The sequence below is a fragment of the Cyprinodon tularosa genome, unplaced genomic scaffold (assembly GCF_016077235.1).
Source record: "Cyprinodon tularosa strain WSP-4 unplaced genomic scaffold, ASM1607723v1 ctg342, whole genome shotgun sequence".
Classification (NCBI taxonomy): Eukaryota; Metazoa; Chordata; class Actinopteri; order Cyprinodontiformes; family Cyprinodontidae; genus Cyprinodon; species Cyprinodon tularosa.
The window spans coordinates 850528-875581 of NW_024039055.1; the positions used below are offsets into that span (position 1 = coordinate 850528).

Consider the following 25054-nt stretch of genomic DNA (forward strand, 5'->3'; position numbering starts at 1 on the left):
TGGTGAGTATGCCATGAAAGAACTGGGATGGTTTCAACTTCCAATAATTTTTTACAGATACTTGCAGCATGAGGCCGTGCATTATCCTGCTGCAACATGAGGTGATGTTGTTGGATGTATTGCACAACAAGGAACCTCAGGATCTTGTCACGGTATCTTTCTTCGTCCATAACGGACGACTGCCTATATACACTGCCACACATGCTGTCTGCCATCTGCCCTGAACAATGTAAACCGGGATTCATCCGTGAAGAGAACACCTCTGCAGCGTCAGACGCCAGCAACATTTTCCTGCTCAAGTTGGTTACCACGACCAACTGGAAGCCGGTGGAGACCCAATGAGGGCGACTAGCATGCATATAAGCTTCCCTGAGACGGTTTCTGACAGTTTGTGCAGAAATACTTTAATGTAAACCAGTTGTTTCAGCTGTTGTCCGAGTGGCTGATCTCAGATGACCTTGGAGGTGAACATGCTGGATGTGAGCTGGTGTGTTTACACGTGGTTAGCGGTTGTGAGGCTGGTTGGACGTACTGGCAAATTCTCTGAAACAACTTTGGAGTTGGCTTATGCTAGAGAAATAAACATTCAATACACAAGCAACAACTCCAGTTGAAATTCCTGCTGACATGCCCAATACACCCTCCCTCAAATCTTGTGACATCTGTGGCACTGTGATGTGTGATAAAGCTGCACCTTTGCAAACACAGCTCTCCATATATGAACATGGTCATGAGTTTTTTTTTTTTTTAAACAGACTAGATCATTTTGTATTTAACTTGTGAGACATCAAGGACATGTTTCTGTTTTAGTCACTCAAAAGTCATAGATGTGATTATTTGAAAAAATGTATTTGTATGTACTTACATACTGGTGTCAAAAGAGTATGCACCAAAATGTCACACTTACACTTACAAAGAAAAAAAAATCTTTCAATTGCAAGTATTGAAAAACCTATTTACAGAAAAAAAGGTAAGCTGACAAGAGTACACTAGAAACAGACAATCACAACAGTTTAAATCAGACTTCAGGAAAATAAAAACAAAAGGACAGGACAGTTACAGTCTCAGTGCTCTGAACTTCAAAATGTTTCTCCATCTCAGAAAAATAACCTTGTGCTTTCTTACCAGTCCAGCATCAAGGGGTGCTTACAAAAAATATCCTTCTTTAAAAACCACCACAGGACTGACAAAAAAAAAAAAAAAAAAATTAACTGCTCAATGGAAGGTTTTATCCTCTTTACCTAAAATACATTATCCCAAACATGTTTTAAAAGGTGTTGTAGCAGAGGAACAGAGGACGGTGCTGGAGACGAAGAGTTTTCCTGCCATCCTTTCATACAGATTGATGAAAGTCCACAAGCTTCATAAACTTTGACATTTTCCCCACATGAACATTTACAGGCTTTTAACTGACAAACCAGGAATGGAAAAAAAAAAAACACAAAAATAAAGAGGCAGGAAGTTTACAACTTACTTTCACCATATCAGCAAGACGAGATAAATCATTCGGTATTAAAATGGAAAGATGCATGATTGAAAGACGAGCAAAACAATTCATTCCTCTCTGCCATGAGAGAAGTCAGAGACACAGGTTGAGATTTAATATGAGGGGGAACCAGAGTGACATTAGATGACCCCTTCTCAGCTAGCCACAAAGCTTTAATCACAACTCGCCCTCACTCATTCATACCATCTGCCACGCATCAGTGGAGCGTTGCCCAGTTTCATGGCAGTCCAAGGAGGCTTTTATAGTGCAGAGCAACACAGACCTCCGACAGTAAAAAATAAACTAGCCTAAAGACGACCTTCGAGCTTTGCAGAAATAAAGCAAAGCTGCCGCCTGGAAACTGATGCAGTAATGGTGTGCAGCTCAGGAGTGAACTCATGATAAAGAGATTGGAACGTCTAGAAAATAAAATTATTTCTGTGAGCTGGGAAGGCATTGATAGCCCCTTTAATGGATGTAGGTGTGAACTGATCTTTAGAAACACCTGCAGAGGTCAGTCAATGTAAAAATTCACCAAGAACTGAGCACAAAGGAAAAAAAAAAAAAAAAAAAAAAAACTATACACATCTTATTGGAGCTGATGTTTGTTGTTTCGACCCCTCCTCCTTCACTCGCTTTTCCCCTTTTTGCTGTTTCCGTTCTCCTCTGGCTCAGCGCCCTCGGCCTCCTCCTGGAGCTTCCTCTTCTTGGTGTTGTCCGGCTGAGCCGGGTGTGGTCTGAACGTGATGATCATGCAGGTCATGTTGTCACATCCTGTGCCATCTCCAGATGTGTCAGGAGCCAAACAGTGATCCAAAAGCTATTTGGAGGACAGAATTTACAGAGATGAATGTAAATGAACCAACCTAAAAAAAAGTAGTCCAAAGTAGGGCTGAGCGATATGACCTCAAATCAATGTCACGATAAATACTCCAGCTCCTCCATCAGAAATAAAGGCAGGTGCAGGAAAGTTAGCTGATCTATTTATAATTTACTTATTGAATAAATCATAATTCATATTACTTTCAATTAAATATTAAAGTCTTGTAGACTTAGACTTCTTTATTTGTCATTTTGTATGCACAGGGTGCATACAGAACGAAATTGCGTTACATACAGCTTATGAACGTTGCATTGATATTTCAAATGGCACGAGTTATAGAAAAATACAAAAAGTGCAGCAGTGGTCAAAGTGTGAACAGTGCAGAGGATAAGAGACAGTGTGCAAGTTGCAGTGGTTCAGTGCAAAATGGCATTTGTGCAAAAAATGCGTTATTGAAAAATACAATGAGATGAACAATTTAAAGGGCTAAAAGTTAAAAGTTCAGCAGCATTTAATGCCCGATAATGTGCAATAGGTGCAGAGTTCGGATTGTGGATTGTACCCAATCAATATAAAAAATTCAACAATATCTCATTGAACAGGAGAAAAATGTTACCTCTCCTGAAAAAGAAAAAAAAATGTTTGCGCAAAGGAAATGAAGCCTTTTGTACATCTTTGAACTCAACAGCGTGGTTGTGCTGTAGGTGGATGTGTTACTTTGGATATTCCCGATAGTTTTAAGACAAACTTTGCATTTTGTGTTCTTCTGCTATGAGGTAATTTTGGTGCCACCAAACTGAGCCTGAATCGAGAACAATGTGCTTCGTTTAAACTCGCACACCATCGCTCAAAACCGGTCTTCTGCACGCTCAACTCTGACAACACTCTCAGCTTCTTCTCTGCTCTCGCTCGACTCCACAGGATTTACTAATGCAATTTCATTTAAACCTGTGTTAGATGCTTGTTCACTGGGTTTATCTGCAATTCTTTTTTTTTTACGCTTCTGACTGGAATAGTGGAGTCACGTGATTAGACACACACTACCATGTCTTAAAGGGAAGGAAATGCCAGCCATGAGCGCACACAGGAGAAACGGCAGAATTATTTACCGACTTATTTACTGAGATGGGAAAATTATCGCCGGTTATCGGTTTACCGCCCAGCCCTCGTTCAAAGCAGCATTTTCTTACCTCTTCCACAATGGAAGAGAGGGCCCTGGTTTTGCCATCCTTGTCTGGTTTGATTCTCTCGCTGACGAAGTCCACCACCTCCTGACTGCTCAAAACGTTCCTGCAAACACATTAACAATGGCTTTTAAATGATGTTGCTCAATACTGTATAGGGTCAATATCGCAAATTTCACAAAGCTTTCGGTATCAGAAATAAAAAATTTGCACCCCTACTTATTGGATTTAGACTCACCAGATGCCGTCACAGGCTATAACCATGAAGTCGTGATCCTCGTTTAGTGTCAGAACTTTGATGTCAGGCATGGCGGAGATCATCTGCTCCTCAGGGGGCAGCGTTTTGTTCCTTTTATAGAAGTGGTCACCTGAGAGAACGTGAGCAAATAACCACTCTGTTCATTTAAGGTGTAAATGTCCAAAAAGACCCAAAAAAATTCGATAAAGCCGTAGTAGATTTAGAGTGAGCTTTAAAAACTCCCACCGATGGCTCTGGAGAGGTTCAGTCCACCGTTGACCCGCCCCTCCATGGTCACCTTCCCTCCAGCATTTTTGATGCGAGTTAGCTCCACCTCATCCTCTGGCTTGTGGTCGTAGGACATGTCAACAGCTTTGCCTGAAGCAGTAAATTAACACGGCTATGTTATTTCTTACAAAGCAACTGAAAAAAAACTGGTATTTAGTCAAGTTTTCCTCCTGCAGGAAGACTTAGACAACTTTGTCATTTTTTTATACAGTGTATAGAAAACAAAAGTTCGTTTAGTACAGCTTTTCAGACAGTAAATGATCATTTCCATTTTATAAAGTGCAGCAGGGATCAAATGTAAACAGTGTAAGAGAAAAAAAACATGGTGCATGGTTTAACCAGCCTTTTAAGGCACTTGTCCAACAGGCTAATAGTCATTGAGTAAGTTGACCACTCCAAATGATGAACACCGTTTCTTCAGGGAACATTTGGTGTAATTAACCTTTAACTCTACAATCTCACCTTGAATGTCAAAAACATATAAAAACTAATCTGAGTGGTAAAGGCCGAATCACGTTTCTGTAAAAGTTTGCAGGCTTTCAACATATATTGTACACTTTTTTTGTTTTACATTCCCTCATGTATGTCCAGCTATACAAACTAATAGTATTGGTCAACTAAAAACTAGTGTAGAAAAAAATCCAGTATACCTGGCCCACAGAATATATAAACAGACTAAACCTGCGCAGCAACATCTGAAAAAAATAAATTAATTAAATGACTGGCGAGGATCAATGTTGGGCGATATGTAACAATTTTCTAAAAGATATTCGTCAGTCGAACAAATGACAACGCCCAGGTCTCCAAACCAAATGCACATTCCCATTTCGCTGCAGATATTTTACCGGCTGATCAGTTAAGAATCATACTGAATTTACCCCGTTCAGAAACGACGCAGCGGGAGTCGCCAGCGTTGGCCACAATCAGCTGCTTCCCTCGGATCAGAGCCACAACAGCTGTGGTGCCGCTGTCTGAGCCGGGCTGTGGACACAAATATGAAGGTTGGGACACGACCTTAACAACTACAATGGATTAGGCATGTAGACACAAACATTTTGAAGGGAACACATTATACCTAATATTAAACATTTTGAGTAAGTCTGTCATCTATGCAAAATATGATAATTACATCTTTTGCACAAAATAATTCTCTGCTTATGTAATTTAGCATGGCTCTGTCACTTTTAAGCCAATTAACTGCAGCTGGCCTGAATCACCATTTATATTTGTACATTATACCTGTACAACTTCTAGCCAGGAACATTTCATAGGATGTACAACTTGGTGGATCACATCTCTAGGTCTTTGCATTGTAGGGAGTCCACAGTTATCCTTCCCGGAAAGAGTTGAAATTTAGACTCTCTGAAACATTATTTCCTGGATTTCGAGGTGCAATGCAGCTAACTTTTTGTCTTCGCTAGAAACACTACTTTTGCCCTTATTATGGGAAAAATGTGTGCTTGACTAGAGGTAGAGATGTCATCAGGAAGACATGATATCTTTTTGTCTGATAGGTTAATTCAAACCGTTAGAAAGTGTAACTTAAACTACTGCTAAAGGTGAAACCTGATAACATAAACAGGTTGAACAATGAAAAACTCAAAAACAGCTCGTCATTCCACCACATTCCGAGGTAAAATTAGTGCGTACCAAACACAGAGTGCACAATTTATAATATTTTTAGTAAAGAGCGTACAATGTAGGCACATACCCAATGTTAGCTAAAAGCCCAACTGTACATCTTTGCCACATTCAGACCCACAAGCTGAAGAAATGGAGCCTCATACACAACCAGCAAGAGTTTCTGAATGGTAAGATAATTAGTTATCATTAAGAAACTCTCTGATGTAGCACTGGAGAGCTCTGGAACTCTTTGGGACTACTTTAGAGATAAAGAGCCTCATTTCTGCAAACTGTTCTATAAACCTGTCCTGTTAGGACAGTTATGTTTTTAAAATTAGGGTATCCGCCCACGCATTTCATAGCGGCATAGGAAGATTAACGTTGCCTCCCGTAATGGAGAAAAGACGGAACATAATAGGGGTAGGCTTACTTGGCAAAGAGGTAAAAAACAGTAAGGTTTAGAGGAAGAAACATGTATAATGAAAGTATATAAGATTTTCTGCCTCCGAGTGGCATTACTGAAATAAATGAACTTTCTGATCCTATTTTAATGAAAGGACATGTTGTGAGGCTGTGCTTCCAGTTTGGATGAGAGGAAACAGCTGTTCATACATTAACCTCCCCGCTTGACCAAATCATGGAGAGGATAGCCTAAAACATGATGTTAGGAATCCTCTGAAATAGCTAGGGGTTCTTGATTATTAATCTGGTTTCTGAACAGCAGAATTAAGAGCATGAAGGTGTAGCCCTAAAGAACTAGAAGCAAACTTTCCCAGCGTTTAGGCTCCAAATCTAACAAAGCTAAGACGACATTAACTAAACGCTTCCTTTCCACACACCTCTTCTTTTCCATCCACCCCAGGTAGACACATCTCCTCATCCTCGTCCTCTTCGTCCTCAGAGTCTTCTACGTCCTCTTCCTCTATCTCACTGCTGTCAGCTTCCTCCTCATCACTCCCATCCTGTGAGGAGAAAAAAAAAAAAAAAGCTGAAGGAAAGTTCTACAAAGTGATTCAGTGCGAAATTTCGCAGCCTAACAGGAGTTTATTCTGGTCTCCTCTTCTCACCTCTTCGTCACTGCCCTCCTCCTCCTCCTCCTCCTCCTCTCCCTCCTCAGACTCTTCACTCTCATCAAAAAACCTGGATTTTGCATCTCCATCAGCCTTAGAGGACACAGAGGAGCAGGAAGGCCCTGCATCTCCTTCTGCTTTCCCAGCCTTTTCCTCTCCATTGGAGCTTCCCGACTCTCCACTTTTAACTGCACAGCGAAAAGTGAAGGAAGGTTATAAAAATGTCTAAAGGAATGAACGTGCATAATACAACAACCGTCCCTGAATTTTTTGTGTGAATGTTCTTTACCCGAGCCGCTCCCTGCACCTCCTCCTGTTCTCCGACAGGCTCGTAGCTTAGACCCGCACCCTGCTGCTCCGTCCTTCCCCTTCCCATCACTCTCCTCCTCCACCTCTCCATTTACTCCTTTCTTCTGTGGCTCAGAATCTTCTTTATCTTTCGAGACGTCGGCATTCTGGGGAGAGGCCTTCTTACTTACCCCGCTAGGAAGAGAAGGGGCATGCTGAAGTTCAGCAACCTGATGCATCCTGATGTGTGTTAATCTAAAACTTGAATGACTGTTTCTCATGAGTACCTGGCGGCTGCGGCCGCAGCTGTGTGTTTGAAAGCATTAAAGTTTTGACCGTAGCGTACAAGCAGCTCCTCTATGGTCATGGTGGCCTCCTCGTGGAGCAGAGCTGCCTCCTCTGTGTCCACTTCAATCAAGAGGGATCAAATATTTTAAATATGTTGCTATGATTGTAATAAGTTTGGTACATTTATAGTGAGAGCTGTTTCCGTTTATTCTGACAGCTATAAGAAACTCTTTACTGGGCTGCACTTACAGTCGTCCTCCTCTGCAACCTTGTTGGAAGGCGGCTCCTCAGCAGGGCGCCCAGAAATCTGTGTCAACTCCTTAATGACCTCCTCCATAGTTATTCTCTCATCTATGGCCAAAAATGCATCCTCCAGTGCCTGAAAACACAGGAATAAGAACATCTTTGAAAATAGTTCTTCCTGCTGAACCTCTGATTCAGAACACACCACAGCCAATAAGAACACACACTGGAGAATTGAAATGACTTCATATAACCAAAGACGTAATTAGTTTTAGTAATTCAATCCCAGTTTTATTTTTTATTGCTTATATCCAACAAAAAGCTATAATTTTATTTGTTCTTTGGGGTCCATGTAAACCTACACAGCCATGGGAGGGCTACAGGAGGCAACTTGCTAAAAAAAGGAGCAAAGTGGTTAAAGAATGCTCAACAGAAGCATAATAATGGGAAGATAAGTGGAGATAGGCCTGGGCAACAAAACAATATGTATTACTATAAACATTTGGTGGCTGGCAGATGCAAACGCACAGTACTGTGAATGCACTGTGAAACAAACTCCAAAACACAAAAACTATTGCAACAGAAACAAAAAACCGCTGTAAGCAAACAAACAAACAAAAGCTATGAATAGAATAAAAAACCTACAATAAATACAACAAAAGACTTCAAAAGATGCTGCAACCAAAAACAAAATGCTGCAATTAGTAAGAAAATGATGCAATAGTAAAAACAGCAGCAAAGCAGACCCTCTGTATAACAAGGAAGTAGCTTTAGTGCAGGATTTTTTTTTTTTAGTTTAAATTTTTTTTTTACAGAAAACTGAAGGAGTGGTTTATTATCTTTTTAACCACCTGAACTTATTACAGTAGAACACTACAGTTATGGGCTTTATGCACAGCTCCACTACTTCCTGAATTTAAGGTAGCTCCTTTGTTTCCTGTCTTTCATTACTGGACGAACTGATTAATCCAGGTGTGTCTGGCCAGTTACTTAGGTCATTAATCAGTGCATCCAATCATGAAAGACAGGAAGCAAAGGAGCCTCCTGAAGTTCAGGCAGTGGTGGAATTGTGCATAGAGCCTATTGCACAGTAACATCTGAGCAACAGTCTGTTCAGATATGGTTTGCTCTTCAATCGGCTCCCTCTACTGGTCTGGAGCACTTCCATTGTCTTTCTGGGGCGATTTACAGTCGTTTTTACTATTTGCATTATTTTCTTTGTGTGCTTTCAGCAATTTGTTTAGGCATTTGCTTTTGACAGTAGGTTTTTGCCTCCATTTCAGTGAGTGCAGCATTTACTTTTTTTTTTTTTTTTTTAAGTGTCTTTCTGTTTCATTTTTTATGCATTTGTTTGTCTTGGATTTCTCATCACGTATTTTAGTTTTGCAGGTTGTTTTTTTTTATCCTATAAGCCACCATATACAAACCTGATCAATATCACAGAAAATACAACTGATAAAACATTGTATAACTTAATGGAGCTCCATTCCAGAGGTGCAAGGCATTTTGGGAAGATTTAGGCAAAGGAAAGGATTTAGCTTTTTAACCTCTCAAAGCCAAACTAAGTATAGCTAGTAGTAGGGCTGACCACTTTTCCTAGAATGAAGGTTATGCTAATACAATGGCTGCATGTTTTTCCCCCCTGGTCTAGTTAAAAAAAGCAAAAACAAATATTGACTGCTATTAAAGACCTACATCATGATACATTTTACAGCCATATCACACAGCCGGAAGTGCAAGGAAATAAATGGGAGACATCGTCTCATTATCTCTCACTAGAAGCAGAGGGATTTGGGATATCCAGGTGCTTCATAATTCTGTCGGCAGTCAGGTCTTGATTAAAAATTTTTACCAGAGATAGGCAGTTACTAATTAATTTTAATCATCTGCCGGTGGATTATTAAAAACAGCAGATTAAATTTCCAAAGTTCAGCAGTAAGTAATCTGGATTCTTTGCTCATAAAAACACTGAATTGTGCTTTTATTCTTTTTCAGATTTGTCTGTCAACTAATAACAGAAACTGAAATCTAAACATTTATAAAAGGAGCATGACTCAGTAGGTCATGATATAACATTTCTATGACAAACAATCATAGACAAACATTGATGCTGTAATATTCTACCCTCCTGAATAACTGAACAATCTGAATGGATCTTTCTCCAACTAAAGCATTGGTAAGAGTTTCCCTTTTTGCAAAAGATTTCTGGCATAGATAATCTTTTTAATTACATTCTAATTTATTAAAATATCTATGATGGTAGGGCTGGGCGATATAGAAAAAAAGCTTATCGATAAAAAAAAAATGCATATTGATCGATATCGCAATTATTGAAAAGATTTGAAACCATATTTTATGTGCAGGTCTGCCTGGACTTTTTATAATATTGCTAAATGATTTAATTTTAATAAAAAACACAAACACAGACTTCGAATTAAATCTTTATTTAACCAACTTTTTTAACCATAACAGAAGTGTTTTAAAGAAAAATAACTTAAGAGACCTGAGTTATGTTATTAAATACTGACAAAGAATAAACTAAAGTGACCAGAAAAGTGACCAAAAAAAATATAACAAATAAATGCCCCCCCACCGCCGCCGCCCCCGTTTCCTGCTTTAACCTGAGTTATTACTTTGAAGTTTCTGGCCCCTCAGCATTTTTATCTCAATTGTTAGAACTACGTGGGAAACTGCCCAGAACTGAAAATATATATATTTTTTCCGAAGATTCCTCGGAGGAGAGCCGCACCGGGGCCTACACAGCTCGTACTCCTCCGGCTGTGATGACCCTCTTTTTTTCTATTGCGCCACACGTCTATCGATCGATATATATCGTTATTGAATTATCGCCCAGCCCTATATGGTGGTTCTTCAGGATGAGCTTAACATTCTTAACCAGCTTCTCACCTTCTGCAGCTTGCCATCTTTGTACATCTTCTGCTCTTTGATGATGTCAGGAAGATACTTTGAACAGTAGAGAGCCACCTCCTCACCTAAATGGGAGCAGCAGGCAATATAAAACCTCAAGATAGGAGAGCGACACGTAAAACAAACAAACTAGTGAACGTCATGGAAACGGCACAAAAACAGGTGTACTGTCATAAAACAAACTGAAGCAAAGTTAGCCTATGAGATAAAAGCTGCAGTTGATTCCAGAGGTTCCTCTGCAATTTTCATTTCAGAATTAGAACCTGTATTTTGTAAACATTAAATAATAAAAACAAAAACTTAATTTACAAAAATAACATTATTATCATTATTAACTTTTTTTTTTTAAAGTGATCTGCATTTAAATATGTTTTCTACAAGTGCAAATCAAAACCAAAGACCAAGTATGGAAATGCCTAAGACTGGAGGAACAATCCTCTATTGTTTTATAACCTAATTTTTATCTGTTTAATTGGTTAAATTATACCATGAGATTAGTACAGGTGAATGTGGTTTCAAAGAGGTCACTTATTTTAACCGTAAGACTAATATTATAGATAAAACCACATCCAGGGTAGATGCATTTTTGAGGTTTAATCTGCTTGGATCACCTTATTAGAAGAAATTAACATGTTTAGTGAAGCGAAAATTATTGAAATATTAAGACTGAAGACCTGACCAATTAAAAGCAAAAAACAAAACAAAAACTAAAGTAGTAGTAAAAAAAAAAATCAGATTCTTAAATCTTCCAGACTTTCAGAGACAGACAAACAATGAGGGCTTTACCTCCATGCCCATCATACACAGCAAACATGGCTGTATCTTCATCAAAGTCTGGAATGCAGTTGTGGGCATCCTGAGGAAGAAATGAACCACAGATTTATCAAAGTTAAAACAGTAATTTAAATAATGTTTTAGTAAATATTTTTATTTATCAAACAAACAGGTGTTAGAAAGTAGCAAGCTGCAACACTTCCTCATTAATGGGTTTCTGCAGAACCAAATACATGCAGTCAATACTTGTTTTGTTTCTTTTCCATTTCTTAACTTTGTACTTTTGATTGATATTTCAATTCTGTTCATTCATATGGCACCATCTCACAACACATGTAATCTTGAAGCCCTTTATATTGACAATTCAATCAAATCATACAGAAAAGAAATTCCTGTGCTAAGAAATACTAACTATTCTGATGAACCAACAATTTTTAGTAATCGTATACAATCTACATAGAATATACAGTAATTCAGTAACCATCTATCAAAAGCACCATTTCTAAAAGTCGTTTTAATATGTTCATTATGAAGCCCATGGATATCCCATGTTCATGTTCCATAAATCTTTGGAAATAAATATAAAACGTTTACAAAATTTTCTGTACATTAATGAATCTACCCCGATAAATTGTGGTCATATTTTACTACAAACAAAAAAATAGTTACTTGTTTGGTTAAAAAAGCCAATAGGAAAAGAACAAATTGGCAACATTAATGCACAGAATTGACCCAGATGGACATTGTAAATATCAGCTATGTTTGGTGAAACAGGGCAGGTCATTGAGAATAAAAGGTTTGCATCATTTAGATTATTTTATCAGATTTGATTGCATTAGAATTTCTCAATTATGTATCACATCTTTGCAAGTGAAGCATGAAATACATTTTGCCCACAATCAGATGTAATCTTTATTGTTCCTTGATTCACATCTAAGGCTGACGTTTCATGTCTGGATCGATGATTTTCAAACCAACTCAGTTTAGAGTCACAAAGTTACATCTGCCCCAACATCCAGCTGAGGGGTGGGTGTAGTGTTCATTTCATGCAGCCTACAACCCAGGGCAGCAGACCCAATCAGATATATAGCCGATATAATCACACATATTCTGGTAATAGCCGCCCCAAATCCTTAAAAAATTGTATTCATGAAATGTGTTAATACTAATGGGGGTGGGGGGGGTTGGGGGTACTATGATGAACTTTTTAGTTTAATAAAAATAGAATTAACTTCAGGCACATGCATAATCTTGTAATCCTTCCTTTACAGTAGGATTCAGAATAACCACCGCTAACATGTGTTATTGTTGCTGAATGTTGGGGTAAAGATGTGATTTGCAGTAAATACTTCCAGATGTCTTTCTGATTTGGTTTCATTGCAAACATACCAGCTTCAGTTTTGATGCTTTACCCTCTAAAACCGTGATCTAAATCCTAGTCCTAAGGGTCCACTGCCCTGCCTTTTGTATCGTTTCCCCGCTGTGGCACACATGGCACGCTGAGGAGGTAATACAAACGCTTAAAACAAGTGTAGTGGAGACATCTAAATCATGGAGGACACCAAGCCCTGGGGGTTGTAGTGGAGACCCGCTGCTCTAAAACATTCTTATGCTGTTACAATCAACCAGTGTTCAAGTATATTGTTCATTTACAAAACTTAAATGCAAGGTGCCAAATGAATTGGCTATCTATTGCAATGCAAGTAGCTTTGACTCTAACAAGGTCCCAATCAGTGACCTTGCAGCTCTAATGAATACTTCAATTTAACAACCTGTAGCAAATGTTTTTCTCCTTTAAGCATTGTAACCTTTCAAAGAACACAAAAAGCACATGGGTTTAAAATCAGAAAGGCCAGATGAGCCCTAAAAGAAAAGCACATTATCAACTGAGCTTATTTGATCCATCTCTAATGGTTTAAAATCCTAAATCAAAGTGGAAGTTCCAGAATGCACTACTTATCCACAAGTCTCTCACTTGTATGCTATATTTTTCCCCCAGTTTTGTCTAAAAAGCTGTCCCTTATTTAAGGTGACCTAAGCCTTTCTGCAGCCTGATGCATTTCTTGTGAAATAAAAAGTGGAAAGACACCCTTCCTCAACCACAATATTAATTGGCTGCATGGACGTGGTGATCTGAGACCTAGCAGGGTATAAAACACAAACATTTTACAATAAATTATTGTGGATTTCTTTTTTTTTATTATAAATATTTCACACAATAATATAAAACAAAAGGACTTTTGAAAATATATGCAACCAAATATGCTTTTGGCTGAGCTTTGGACATGGATTTCCCTCTGGAAATAAATCTGCAGGATGCTTCGAAGGAAGTGCGCAAGTCAGGCAACCACAAAAATCTTAGGTCAGTGGCTTTGTTATGCCAGCATATGCTCTATGCAATGGTGTTATATGCAGTGGGATTTCCTCTCTGCTTTTAGTCTGCACATCAAAGGGACAGCAAATATTCAGATGCTGGCAAAGATTAGTTCTAGCAAAGACCCAATTAAATTATACACATATTTTATGAGCAGAAAAACTCCCACAGACAAACATTTTCCTTTTTACTTTCAGCTTCATTTCTATAAACTTCAGAAGTTAAGTGGGAAAGGTAACTGATATAATCCGTGTAAAACGCCCTATAATAATCAGTATTAGTCAATCACGTGCCTTTGAAGTTGTCTTTATGATATTTAAATGATAATACTTATAGCCATGATTTATAGTTATGTTACACGGTTATTGAATGTGATTATCAGCCGCTGGGTTCAGTAAACAAGCTACCATGATGGTGGAGCAGTCAATGACTTTCTGCCTCACCTCCATGGAGACCCGCCAACCCTGCATGGCAGAGAAGCCGTAGCTCATGCTGCTATTGCCGCCGTCGGAGGAGGTCTTGGTGGTGTTCGGCTGCGACAGATATGCCCCCATCGTGGTCTGCAGTGGCTTCCCACCGGGAGAGAGGACAACAGCACATGTTAGTTCCTTATATAAAGGAGACGTGGGTTTTAACGAATGAAGGGAGCAGCTTCCAGGTTAACACCGCTAACCAGCTAGCAGCAGTTAGCAACAGCACAACAAAAAGTAAAAAAAAAAAGGCACCAGCTCGCCGCTAACAGCGGCAAAACCGGCTCAACTTCCAGCCGGACCTTCCAGCCTTTCGCTGGCGTTACGTTAAGTTGCAGCAAACCTACCTTTTCTGGCCGCGCGGATTTGGGTTAAAAAAGGTGCAAATGTGGATTCACATAGAAATTATTACACGTGTTTAAGAAAAAGCCGCTGTCTTCTCCTCCCTCTCCTTCTGCTGCTGCTACTTTTACTTCCTCTTCTTTACACCGAGAAGTGGTCGGCAAACCGATTGAAACGAGTGCTACCGCCACCTACTGCCCAGACTGCTGAAACACACCATAAACTAAAGAAAAGTTCTTCTTCTTCTTATTGATTTTTATTGGCGGTTGGCAAAAAACGTTAGGTGAGCATTACCGCCACCAACTGGTATGGAGTGTGGACTACATGGCAGAAAAAAAAAATAATAATTTAAAATAAAACTATACCCTATTATACAACCTAATCTGTTTCAAAAATTCAAATATAACCCGATATCCTCTGCTTCCTGATTCCTTCTGCAATAAATCGACAATGTCAAGTTTCATTTTCATGTCACTAAGTTTCCTTATTAACCTGTTTCTCTGTATCGAATATTTACTACAATTTAAAATGACATGTTCCAAAGTCTCATCTTCCCCACAGTCACATTTCCCTGTCTGATGTTTCCCTATCAAAAATAACGATCTATTCAATCCAGTGTGTCCTATTCTAAGTCGAGAAATAATAATCTCTTCTCTCCTGTTCCTTTCTGATCTTCTCATTGGTCCAATTCTCTTTTGTATTTTATAAAGCCACCTTCCTTTCTTTCCTTCATTCCATAACTTTTGCCACCTCTCTTTTGCTTTTTGTTTAATTATACCCTTTATTTCTGTTATACCAAAACTAACATTAATGTCTACCCTTAACTTATTGGTACTCTCCTTAGCCATCCTGTCTGCCCTTTCATTTCCTTTTATCTCGTTATGTGCCGGAACCCAAACAAAATTTACCACTAGCCCCATCATATTTATTCTGTAAAGTGTTTGTTGTATTTCAAGTAATATATCTGGTCTACTGACTGACTGATTATTTTGCAAACTGACTAATGACGAACTGGAATCTGAGCAAATGATAGATTTTAATGGTCTTACCTCTTCCACCCATTGAACTGCTAAAAGCAAAGCTAGCATTTCACCGGTATATACTGAAACTCCATCACTAATCCTTTTTCCAACATTAATATGAAACTGTGGTATAATAAATGCTATCCCTACCCTATTAGCAGTATTTTTTGATGCATCTGTATATATTTGTATATAATTATAATAGTTATTTAAGTGTTCTTGTACTATATATTTATTCATAATATGAAATTTATCTTTTTCCTTCTTTTCTAATAATGAGAGATCAACTTTAGCATCAGCAAGTATCCAAGGTGGAATTGCTGTTATTGGAACTGTCTGACATATATCTAACTGATTTAAATTAATTTCATTAACTTTAGTGTTTATTACCCATCCAAAGCTCTTTAATTGTTTCTTTTCCTTTTCCCATCCAGGTTTAAGCACCTCTAATGTTGGATGATCCTTCCTTTGTCCCTGTAAATTTGACCAGTAGGTTAAAGATAATTGATCTCTTCTAACTTTAAGTGGCATTTCTCCCATTTCAACCTGTAATGCTGCTGTTGAAGAAGTTCTAAAAGCGCCAGTACATATTCTTAAAGCCTGATGTTGAAGGCTATTTAACTTATGGAGGTTTGTATCTGCTGCTGAGTTATAAACTATACATCCATAATCAAGGACAGACCTGATTAACCCAGTATAAATAGCTTTTAATGATTTTCTATCAGCTCCCCACTCTGTTCCAACTAAACACCTCATTATATTTATTACCTTCCTACATTTATCGATTATATTCTTAATGTGCACACCCCATGTCATTCTTTCATCAAACCACATCCCGAGAAATTTAAATTGTTTAACTCTTTCCAAATCCTGACCATATAATTTTAAGTTAGTTTTTTCATCAACTCTTTTCCTTGTAAAAAACATTATTTTAGTTTTCTCTACTGAGAATTTAAAACCCCATTTATATGACCATTTTTCTACAACTGAAATTGCTTCCTGAAGTTTCTTTACAATAAATTCAAAATTTCTTCCTCTTTTCCACATTGCTCCATCATCTGCAAATAATGAGAATCCCATTCCACCCTCTATTTCTTTAAACATATCATTAACTATCACTGAAAATAATAACGGACTTACTATACTTCCCTGTGGTGTTCCATTTTAAATTTTCCAACTCTCAGAATGATCCTCCCCTATCCTCACTTGTATTCGTCGATCTTCTAGAAAATTTTTAATCCATCGAAACATATGACCATTTATACCCATTCTTCTAATTTTAATTAATAACCCTTCCCTCCACATCATGTCATATGCTCTCTCAATGTCAAAAAATACTGCCACAACACTTTCTTTATTCACCTGTGCCTTTCTAATTTCATGCTCTAAACACAAAACTGGATCCATTGTACCTCTACCTCTTCTAAAACCACTCTGATAAGATGATATAAGTCCCTTCTTTTCAATATAATATATTAATCTTTCATTTATCATTCTCTCCATTATTTTACATAAGTTGGATTTTAAAGCTATTGGCCGATAATTTCCTGGTTTTGATTCATCTTTCCCTGGTTTTCTGATTGGAACAATCACGGCCTCCTTCCAACTCTTTGGCAATTCCCCATCTTCCCATATCCTATTATACATTTCTAATAAAATATTTTTAGAAGATTCACTTAAGTTGCTAATCATAACATAATAAATTTGATCTTTTCCTGGAGCTGATAATTTATATTTTTTAAAAGCCCTATTCAGTTCTGTTATTGTAAACAACATGTTCAACGGTTCATTTGTATCTTCTATTTGCTGTAATAAATACTTGTTCTCCAAAATAGTCTTTTCTCTCCCTTTTTTCCCTTCTTGACTAATATTTTCAGAACTATGAATTTTAACAAAGGTATTTACCAACATTTTTGCCTTTTCTCTGTCAGTAACTGCTGTTATTTCTCCTTCATTTAATATTGGATATCCACTCGTTCTTTTAATCCCATTCATCCTTTTAATTGTTGCCCACACCTTAGAAATATCTGTCTCCCTCCCTACTGAATTACAGAAACTCCTCCAATAATCTCTTTTTGCATTTTTAATAATTCTTCTTACATTTGCTTGTAATTTCTTGTAGTTAGTCAGATTCTGAAAATTGTGATTTCTTTTTAATAATTTGAAAGCTTTATTTCGTTTCTTGATAATCTCCTTACATTCTGATGTCCACCAGGGCACCAACCTTCTTTCCCTTCCCCCACCTTTCTTCCTTATAGCCTGATTAGCAGCTTCTAAGATAGCATTACATATAGAAACATTTATTTCATCAATACTACCACTCATATCCACTTTTAACATTTTCATTTCTCTACTATTCCTAAAGGTTTTCCAATCTGTTGACCTAAAACACCATTTCTTTATCCCTTTTATACAATACCTTTCTATATTTAACTTTATTTCAATCAAAATAGGATAATGATCACTTTCTATAGTTGTTTTATTGATTACTTGCCATAAACAAACACCTGCTATAGAATTTGAAACTAATGTTAAATCAATTGCTGACTCTGTATTATCTCTAAAATGTATTCTGGTTCCACTTCCATCATTTAGACATACCAAATTTTTAACATCCATTATTTCTTCTATTATATCCCCATTTTGGTCATTATGATTACCCCATAATGTATTATGTCCATTAAAGTCCCCACACCATATAACCTTACCCTCTAAATATACCCCAAGTTCCTCCATTAAATCTATTGAAAGTCTTTTACATGGATTATAGAAGTTGATTATTTTAAATGGCCCATTTACTGTCCAAATTTCAGTAACGATGTATTCTAAATCTTTACCTTTAGCCAGTAATCTAAATTGAATTCCCTGTTTTATGAATGTTATACACCCTGCTCCAGATCCTCCCTCTCTGTCTCTTCTTATGCTTTCATATCCTTTTATAACAAAATCAAGATTTCTTTTAAGCCAAGTTTCCTGAATACATATAATATCTAGATCTTCTTTAAATTCTTTAACAAATCCTTTAAACTCTTGTCCGTTTGCAATAAGGCTTCTAGCATTCCATTGTAAGATGTTCAGATTTTGTCTTCCTGTCCTCCTGTCTTTCCTTCTGCCCCAAGTCTCTTATTTATGTGTTCCCAGGATATGTCCTTTTTACCAAAAAACCTCTCTGCCCCTTTCACAATTATTTTGATTTTTTCTGTTTTTTGTTTAACTTGATCCGTACAATTTATGACATATGCAATGAACAGCAGAATATTTTCAATTGTTAGCACATTTTCCATCCCACTCTGTTTTTGTTCTGGTGTTGGATTTGGCTGAACTTTCTTTATCACTTCTTTTGGCTTCACTCTTTTAGCAGCTTCTGCATAACTTATATTACTAGTGACTTTTACTTGTTCGATTTCCATTGCTTTTCTTCTGACCTCACATCCCCCATAAGTCACTCTATGTTGCCCTCCACAATTACAACAAGTTTCCTTCCCATTTTCACATTCATCATAGCTATGCTCTCCTCCACACTTTGGACATCTTTGTTTTCCCCTACATGCTGCAGCGATGTGTCCATATCTCTGGCATTTATAACACCTGAGAGGCGGAGGGATATATGGCCTTACAGGAAAGCACATACACCCAACTTTTACCCTTTCAGGAAGAACATTTGTTTGAAACTCCAACATTACAGAGAGACTTTCCACTCTTTCACCTTCAACTGTTCTCATCAATCTTTTAATTTTGCTTACTTTTCCTCCATAAATACTGCATCGGAACTTTTCCAGATCTTCCTCCACCGGAATACCTGTTATCACCCCTCTTACTACTTTATCCTCTCCCACAATCTTTACCTGTGTAATATTTTTTTTACAAATACTCTGGGCGCTCATTACTTTTTTCTTCTGTTCTTCATTTCTTACTGTAACCAACAGATTTCCATCTCTAAGGATCTTAGCAAATGTCATCTCTCCAAACTTCTTTTTTAACTCTTTCGACAGAGCTAATGGACTGAGATGAATACCTTCATCCTCCTTCCTAAACTTTATTATTAGTTTAGCTTCCTCACAAACAATCCTCTTGCAAACTGCATTATTTTCATCCGAACTGTTTCCTTCAAGACTCCTTTTGCTACTTTGTCTCTCTGACACATTCCCTTCTCTTCTCTCTCTTCCCGACCCTCTACTACCACGCACAGGAGTCCAGCCAACTAAATCCATCTCATCATCTCCTTCATCCTCACCCTGAGACGCCATAGCAGTCCAGTCACAAACCAGTTTATGCCAGCCGCCAACGTTCAGCCCTTCTCCCGCCTTGCCTTTCTCCTCCAAAGCCCAAACCGGTTTGTTGTTTCCTAGCCACGAATTTCCTCCGACCTCAAACCGGGCGAGAAGCTAAAGAAAAGTTTGGTTAATTCTTTTCTTTTGTGAAGTTTAATAGCGGTTGGTAAAAAAATTGAAAGTGCATTACCACCAAAAATGACAGTTTATCAACCAATAAATGTATCTACTTTACTTTATATCTATAATATAATAAATCAATATCCTATATCTTTATCTCATATAATCACTATTTATTATCATTATTAATATCTTAAAATTTTATGTTCCAAGTGCTCCTGTTTTTCCCTCCATCTCCAACCATGTAACACTTTTTTTCCAAAGGGTTAGGGTTAAATGTTTCAGGTCTCTGGTAATGATCCTGATTGTCTCTGTCTTATGTTTGGCTTGGTCTGTGCAGTTGATGACATGGGCTACGAATCAAAGGAGTTTCTCTACTGTTTGAGTGAAACTATATTCTCTTTCTTCTTTATTTTGCTTTTAGACCTCATTCTGAGCTTGATTCATTTCTCCTGTCCTTTGTCCTTGAGCTCTCTTCACTGCTTCTGTGTCGCTTATATTTTTTATTGTTTTAATATGTTGTATTTCCACTGCTTTCTTTCTCACCTCACATCCTCCATGGTTGACTCTGTACTGGCCGTCACAGTTGCAGCACTTTTCTTCAGTTTCTTCCCTGCACTCCTCGATTCTGCATTCTTCTCCTCTTACTTCTTACTTTCAGAGACATTGTAGTGCTTTATTTTTTAACATAGTAACACAAGATATTTTTCCAATTAAATATATGTTTTTCATTGTTTATTAAAGTCCCAAAAAGGAAATGTTTTTCTCTGTTTAAACTTTTATAGCGTATGCAACATACAACTGGTTTCAGTTCAGTACAATTCAGTACTGGTTTCAGAGTCTTTTGTAAAGAATGGTGTGCTGCATTCGGAATTTAATGTTTAAAACATTCAGATCACATTTCCTTTTACTTAGTAACAGCTTAATATATTTTTTGATTTTCATTATTATTATTATTTCATATTATTATTATTTATATGTCCATCCTTCTTGTCACATTTTTTTTTTCTCTGTTATTGTCTTATCCTTGTTATGTGACCAATCTGTTATAGATACCCCTGGGACTCATTACTGGAAGTTTCCTCCTATTAAAAGGGTTTTTTTCCCTCTTCACTGTCACTGAAACATTGCTTAATTTTAAGGTTTTGCTGCAGAGTAATCAACACAAAGCAAGTGACTGTCCATTGTGCCTGCAAAGTCAATGCCTGCATGTAACCAGCTAAGAGAAAGAGTTATAAAACACTCCGGTATATTTTTATTTATGTGATAAGCATTCCCAATTAGATTTTCCATATTTGTTTCACATTGTTTGGAAAAAGAAAGAGCTTTCCTATAGCGACTGGTTCTGTCACAGCTGTTGACATAGCTCACATATTTTTTTTTTTATAATTTCACGACAATACTATCACACAGTATCATATGACATCAGAATAGATATCATTTTGAGACATCATGGGTAAAAAATTGCAGTAAATGTGCAATTTTTTCCAGAATAACTGCATAACTAACTGTATAACTAACTGTATGTTTTTACTGTCAGTTTAAAACCGTAATAGCTATGTCCTGAGTTATATAGAAAAAGTTGCTGAATTGAATATGCACCAAGTAGGTAGGCCTACTCTCATTTAACCACCTCTGATTTGCATTCTGGTTTATTAGTGAGATGTATATTGATAGATTCATAGTAGTATCACATCTTAAATAAAACCAGGAATGAAAATAAAAATGAGGGCTATTACAGAAAACCCTCAGTATCCGCTCCACGAATGTCGTACAAAAACACACTGTTGAGTCTGAGGCCTCAACAGAGCCGCTTTAAGATCAACCACTGCAGGACGTCACTACTGCCCACATCCATCAGCATCCAAAAAAAGACTTTGAAGAGACCTGTATAATTTAATCTGCAACAGCATTTAATTTTCCTTTGCAACCTTTTTTTTTGTAATGAATTAATAGAATAATAATTTTAAAAAAGTGATTTATAAGTTTAAGTTTACAAATTGAAATCATTGCTACTTTATATTTGGAATAGCTTCATGACCCTGTTGATATTGATATAGTTTTTTTTTTAGTAATTACGGCTCATAATTTGGAAAGAGCTCCTGTTACATGACTAATATTAGCTAGTTATTACGTGACAGAATAAAAAATCAGTTATTGATTTTATCAAAACTTCTCAAGAGAGACATTTTTCCCCCACAAAGAAACAGGATTTTGATTCTGTATTTGACCAACAAATGAAAACTATCCCTGGGCCTACAGTGTATCCACATCATGATACACTGTAGGCCCACATCATGATGCTACTAACACCATGTTTATCATAAACGCTTGGCTGCTTTGAAATGAATGCTTTCCTTGCTTTGACTGTCAGTCTAGACAGAAGTCAGTGGTCTGTTGGGTTTGCAGCTGTACAATATTTTTTTAGGTTTTGAATTACTGTGTTCTGGGCCAGGAATATTGTTTTATTTTCTAAACCTACTTTACTCTTCCCCAAATATGTTTCATTGACCTGTCTTGTGCGTTCCTAGGCCTCATTTGTGCATTTAGACCCCAGAATAGTCTCAGGCTAAACATAGAACAGCGATTTTAATCCTGAATTTAAATTACACTCTGAAAGTGATTGTTTTACATGAATATATGTGTAAGTATCAGGGTAAAAGGGGCTAAATACAAACACATACTGCAATTTTAAGATTTGTATTTGTAAAATGCTTCTTTCCACTTAGGTATTCTTATCTTAAGTTTGTTTTGGTCTGTCACAGAGAATCCAGCTATCATGACATAAACAGATACGAAAAATTTTACTTTCAAGGGTTTTTTTCTTCTATTTCCTATAATTTGTTGATAAAACTGTGTTTCAATTTCTTCATGTTGAAATCAAATTTACATTATTGAATATTTTCTTTGATTTCCTGGCAATGCTTTATAGCCAAAAGATACCAGTAAGTGGATGACTTAGCAGTTCCCCTCCCTACCAGAAGGTTGCGATAAAGATCAGGACTCGGTTTTTCCACTCAACACTAAGGACATATATATATATATATATATATATATATATATATATATATATATATATATATATATATATATATATATATATATATATATATATATATATATATATATATATATATATATATATATATATATATATATATATATATATATAAATACTGGGATTATTAGGATAATTGGGGATATAGATATTAGGATCCAATAGATGGCAGTAGTGCAACAATAATGGATGCAAGCTGCCATTAAAACCTAGAGAAGAAGAAGAAGAAGCTAGTCAAAAAATTACAAAAGGTTATTACTGAAATAGAGAAATGGGCGTTGCAATGGGGATTTAAGTTCTCAGTTGATAAAACAAAAGTAATGTTATTTACTCAGAAAAAAATAAACAAGGAAATAAAATTAAAATTATATGAACAAGAGTTAGAGCAGGTAAAGTGTATATATTTTTTAGGATTATGGTTTGATGAAAAATTAAAATGGCATATACATATACAAAGAGTTGTTGATAAATGTAAGAAAATCTTGAATATTTTGAGATGTTTGGCTGGCAGTGACTGGGGAGCAGATAGGAAATCACTAAAACAGATTTACACAAGTATGATAAGATCCAACATAGATTGTTTAGTGTACGGTTCAGCAGCTAAAACACATCTAACCAAATTAGACATTATCCAACATCAGGCACTAAGATTATGTACTGGAGCATTTAAAACCACACCAACAGCAGCATTAGAAATAGAAATGGGAGAAATGCCATTAGATTTAAGAAGAACAAAATTAGAAGTTAATTACTGGTTAAATTTACAAGGAAATAATGGGGATCACCCAACTTTGGACATTTTAAATCCATGCTGGGAAAAAGAAAAGAAAGAAATGAGGAGTTTTGGATGGACAATTGAAAATAAAATAAAAAAATTTAAAATGAATAGTTTAGAAATGAGTCAAACAACACCAATATCAATTATACCTCCCCGGATTCTACCAGAAGCAACAGTAGATATGTCACTAATGGAAAAGAAACAAGATAAATCGTACACGATAGATATTAATTTAGTACAGTTACATTTAGACAGTTATTATCAATATATTCAAATTTATACTGATGCATCAAAAATAACTGAGAAACTAGGAATAGCATTTGTAGTACCAGAATTCAATATAAAAATAGGAAAACGAATTACAGATGGATTATCAGTATACACAGGAGAAATGTTGGCAATATTATTAGCGTTACAATGGGTAGAAGAAATAAAACCATTAAAAACAATAATATGTTCAGATTCAAGCTCTGCATTGTTAAGTTTAAAAAATAACCAAACAGATAGTAGGATGGACATTTTATTAGAAATAAATCATACACTGTTCAGAATACGAAACATGGGGCTGATTGTTACATTTGTGTGGGTTCCAGCACATATTGGGGTAGAAGGAAACGAGAGGGCAGATAAAATGGCAAAAAGGGCAATTAAACATTCTATTAGTTTTATAGTTAAAATAAGTAAATCAGAAGGAAAGAGTATTATTAAAGAGAAACTTGTGGAAATTTGGCAAAAAAGGTGGGATGAAGATAAAACAGGAAGATGGTTTTATAAAATTCAGAAGATGGTAGGAGAAAGAAGAAATGGAAGAAGAAATAGAAAGGAGGAAAGAGTGATAACAAGGTTAAGATTTGGTCATACAGGACTTAATTATAAACTTTTTAAAATACAAAAACATAAAACGGGCAAATGTGATTTCTGTGATAAATATGAAACCATAGAACATGTTATATTAGAATGTCATAAATATGAAAGAGAGAGAAGATATATGAGAAGAGAGTTTGAAGACATTAAGGAGAAGGTTAATTTATTAGATATACTGAGGAAAAATTTAGGGAGTAGACACATACAAATAATTATTCGATTTCTAAAGAAAACGAAATTATTCCATAGAATTTAATTATAGTAAGTGTGTTTGTGAGTGAAGGAATGATATACAAAGCTGTGCACAAATATGTATATATTTTTAGGTGTGAGTGTGTGAATGTATGTTTAGAAGAAGTTAGGGTGGAATTTATCAGGATAAATATTTAAACCATCACGAACCACGCTCCATACCAGTAAGTGGCGGTAATGCTACTAACAGTTTGTTGCCAACCGCCATAAAACTCGACAAGAAGAATAAGAAGAAGAAGAAGAAGAAGAAGAAGAAGAAGAAGAAGAAGA

At 36.6% G+C, this 25054-nt stretch overlaps 1 protein-coding gene across 1 annotated transcript; it reads right to left on the reverse strand.

The window, feature by feature from the left end:
• Nucleotides 1-828: 828 nt before the first annotated feature.
• ppm1g (protein phosphatase, Mg2+/Mn2+ dependent, 1G) lies at nt 829-14580 on the reverse strand. Its single transcript, XM_038294621.1, has 14 exons — nt 14425-14580; nt 14051-14176; nt 11246-11315; nt 10439-10524; nt 7538-7667; nt 7288-7408; nt 7002-7195; nt 6710-6900; nt 6482-6604; nt 4898-5000; nt 3978-4109; nt 3732-3861; nt 3500-3599; nt 829-2306 (listed from the first exon to the last, which is right to left on the reverse strand). The coding sequence occupies exons 2-14, from the start codon at nt 14159-14161 to the stop codon at nt 2115-2117; spliced, it is 1683 nt and encodes a 560-aa protein (XP_038150549.1). The 5' UTR covers nt 14162-14176; nt 14425-14580; the 3' UTR covers nt 829-2114.
• Nucleotides 14581-25054: the final 10474 nt, after the last annotated feature.

What these genes read in the sequence shown, in the direction of transcription:
- ppm1g (XM_038294621.1), bottom strand. Translation starts at nt 14,161, where the DNA reads ATGGGGGCATATCTGTCGCAGCCGAACACCACCAAGACCTCCTCCGAC. An exon ending in GCTGCGGCCGCAGCCGCCAG is followed by an intron (nt 7,196 to 7,287) that starts GTACTCATGAGA and finishes TTCTCTTCCTAG; the next exon opens with CGGGGTAAGTAAGAAGGCCT. An exon ending in AGGTGCAGGGAGCGGCTCGG is followed by an intron (nt 6,901 to 7,001) that starts GTAAAGAACATT and finishes TTCGCTGTGCAG; the next exon opens with TTAAAAGTGGAGAGTCGGGA.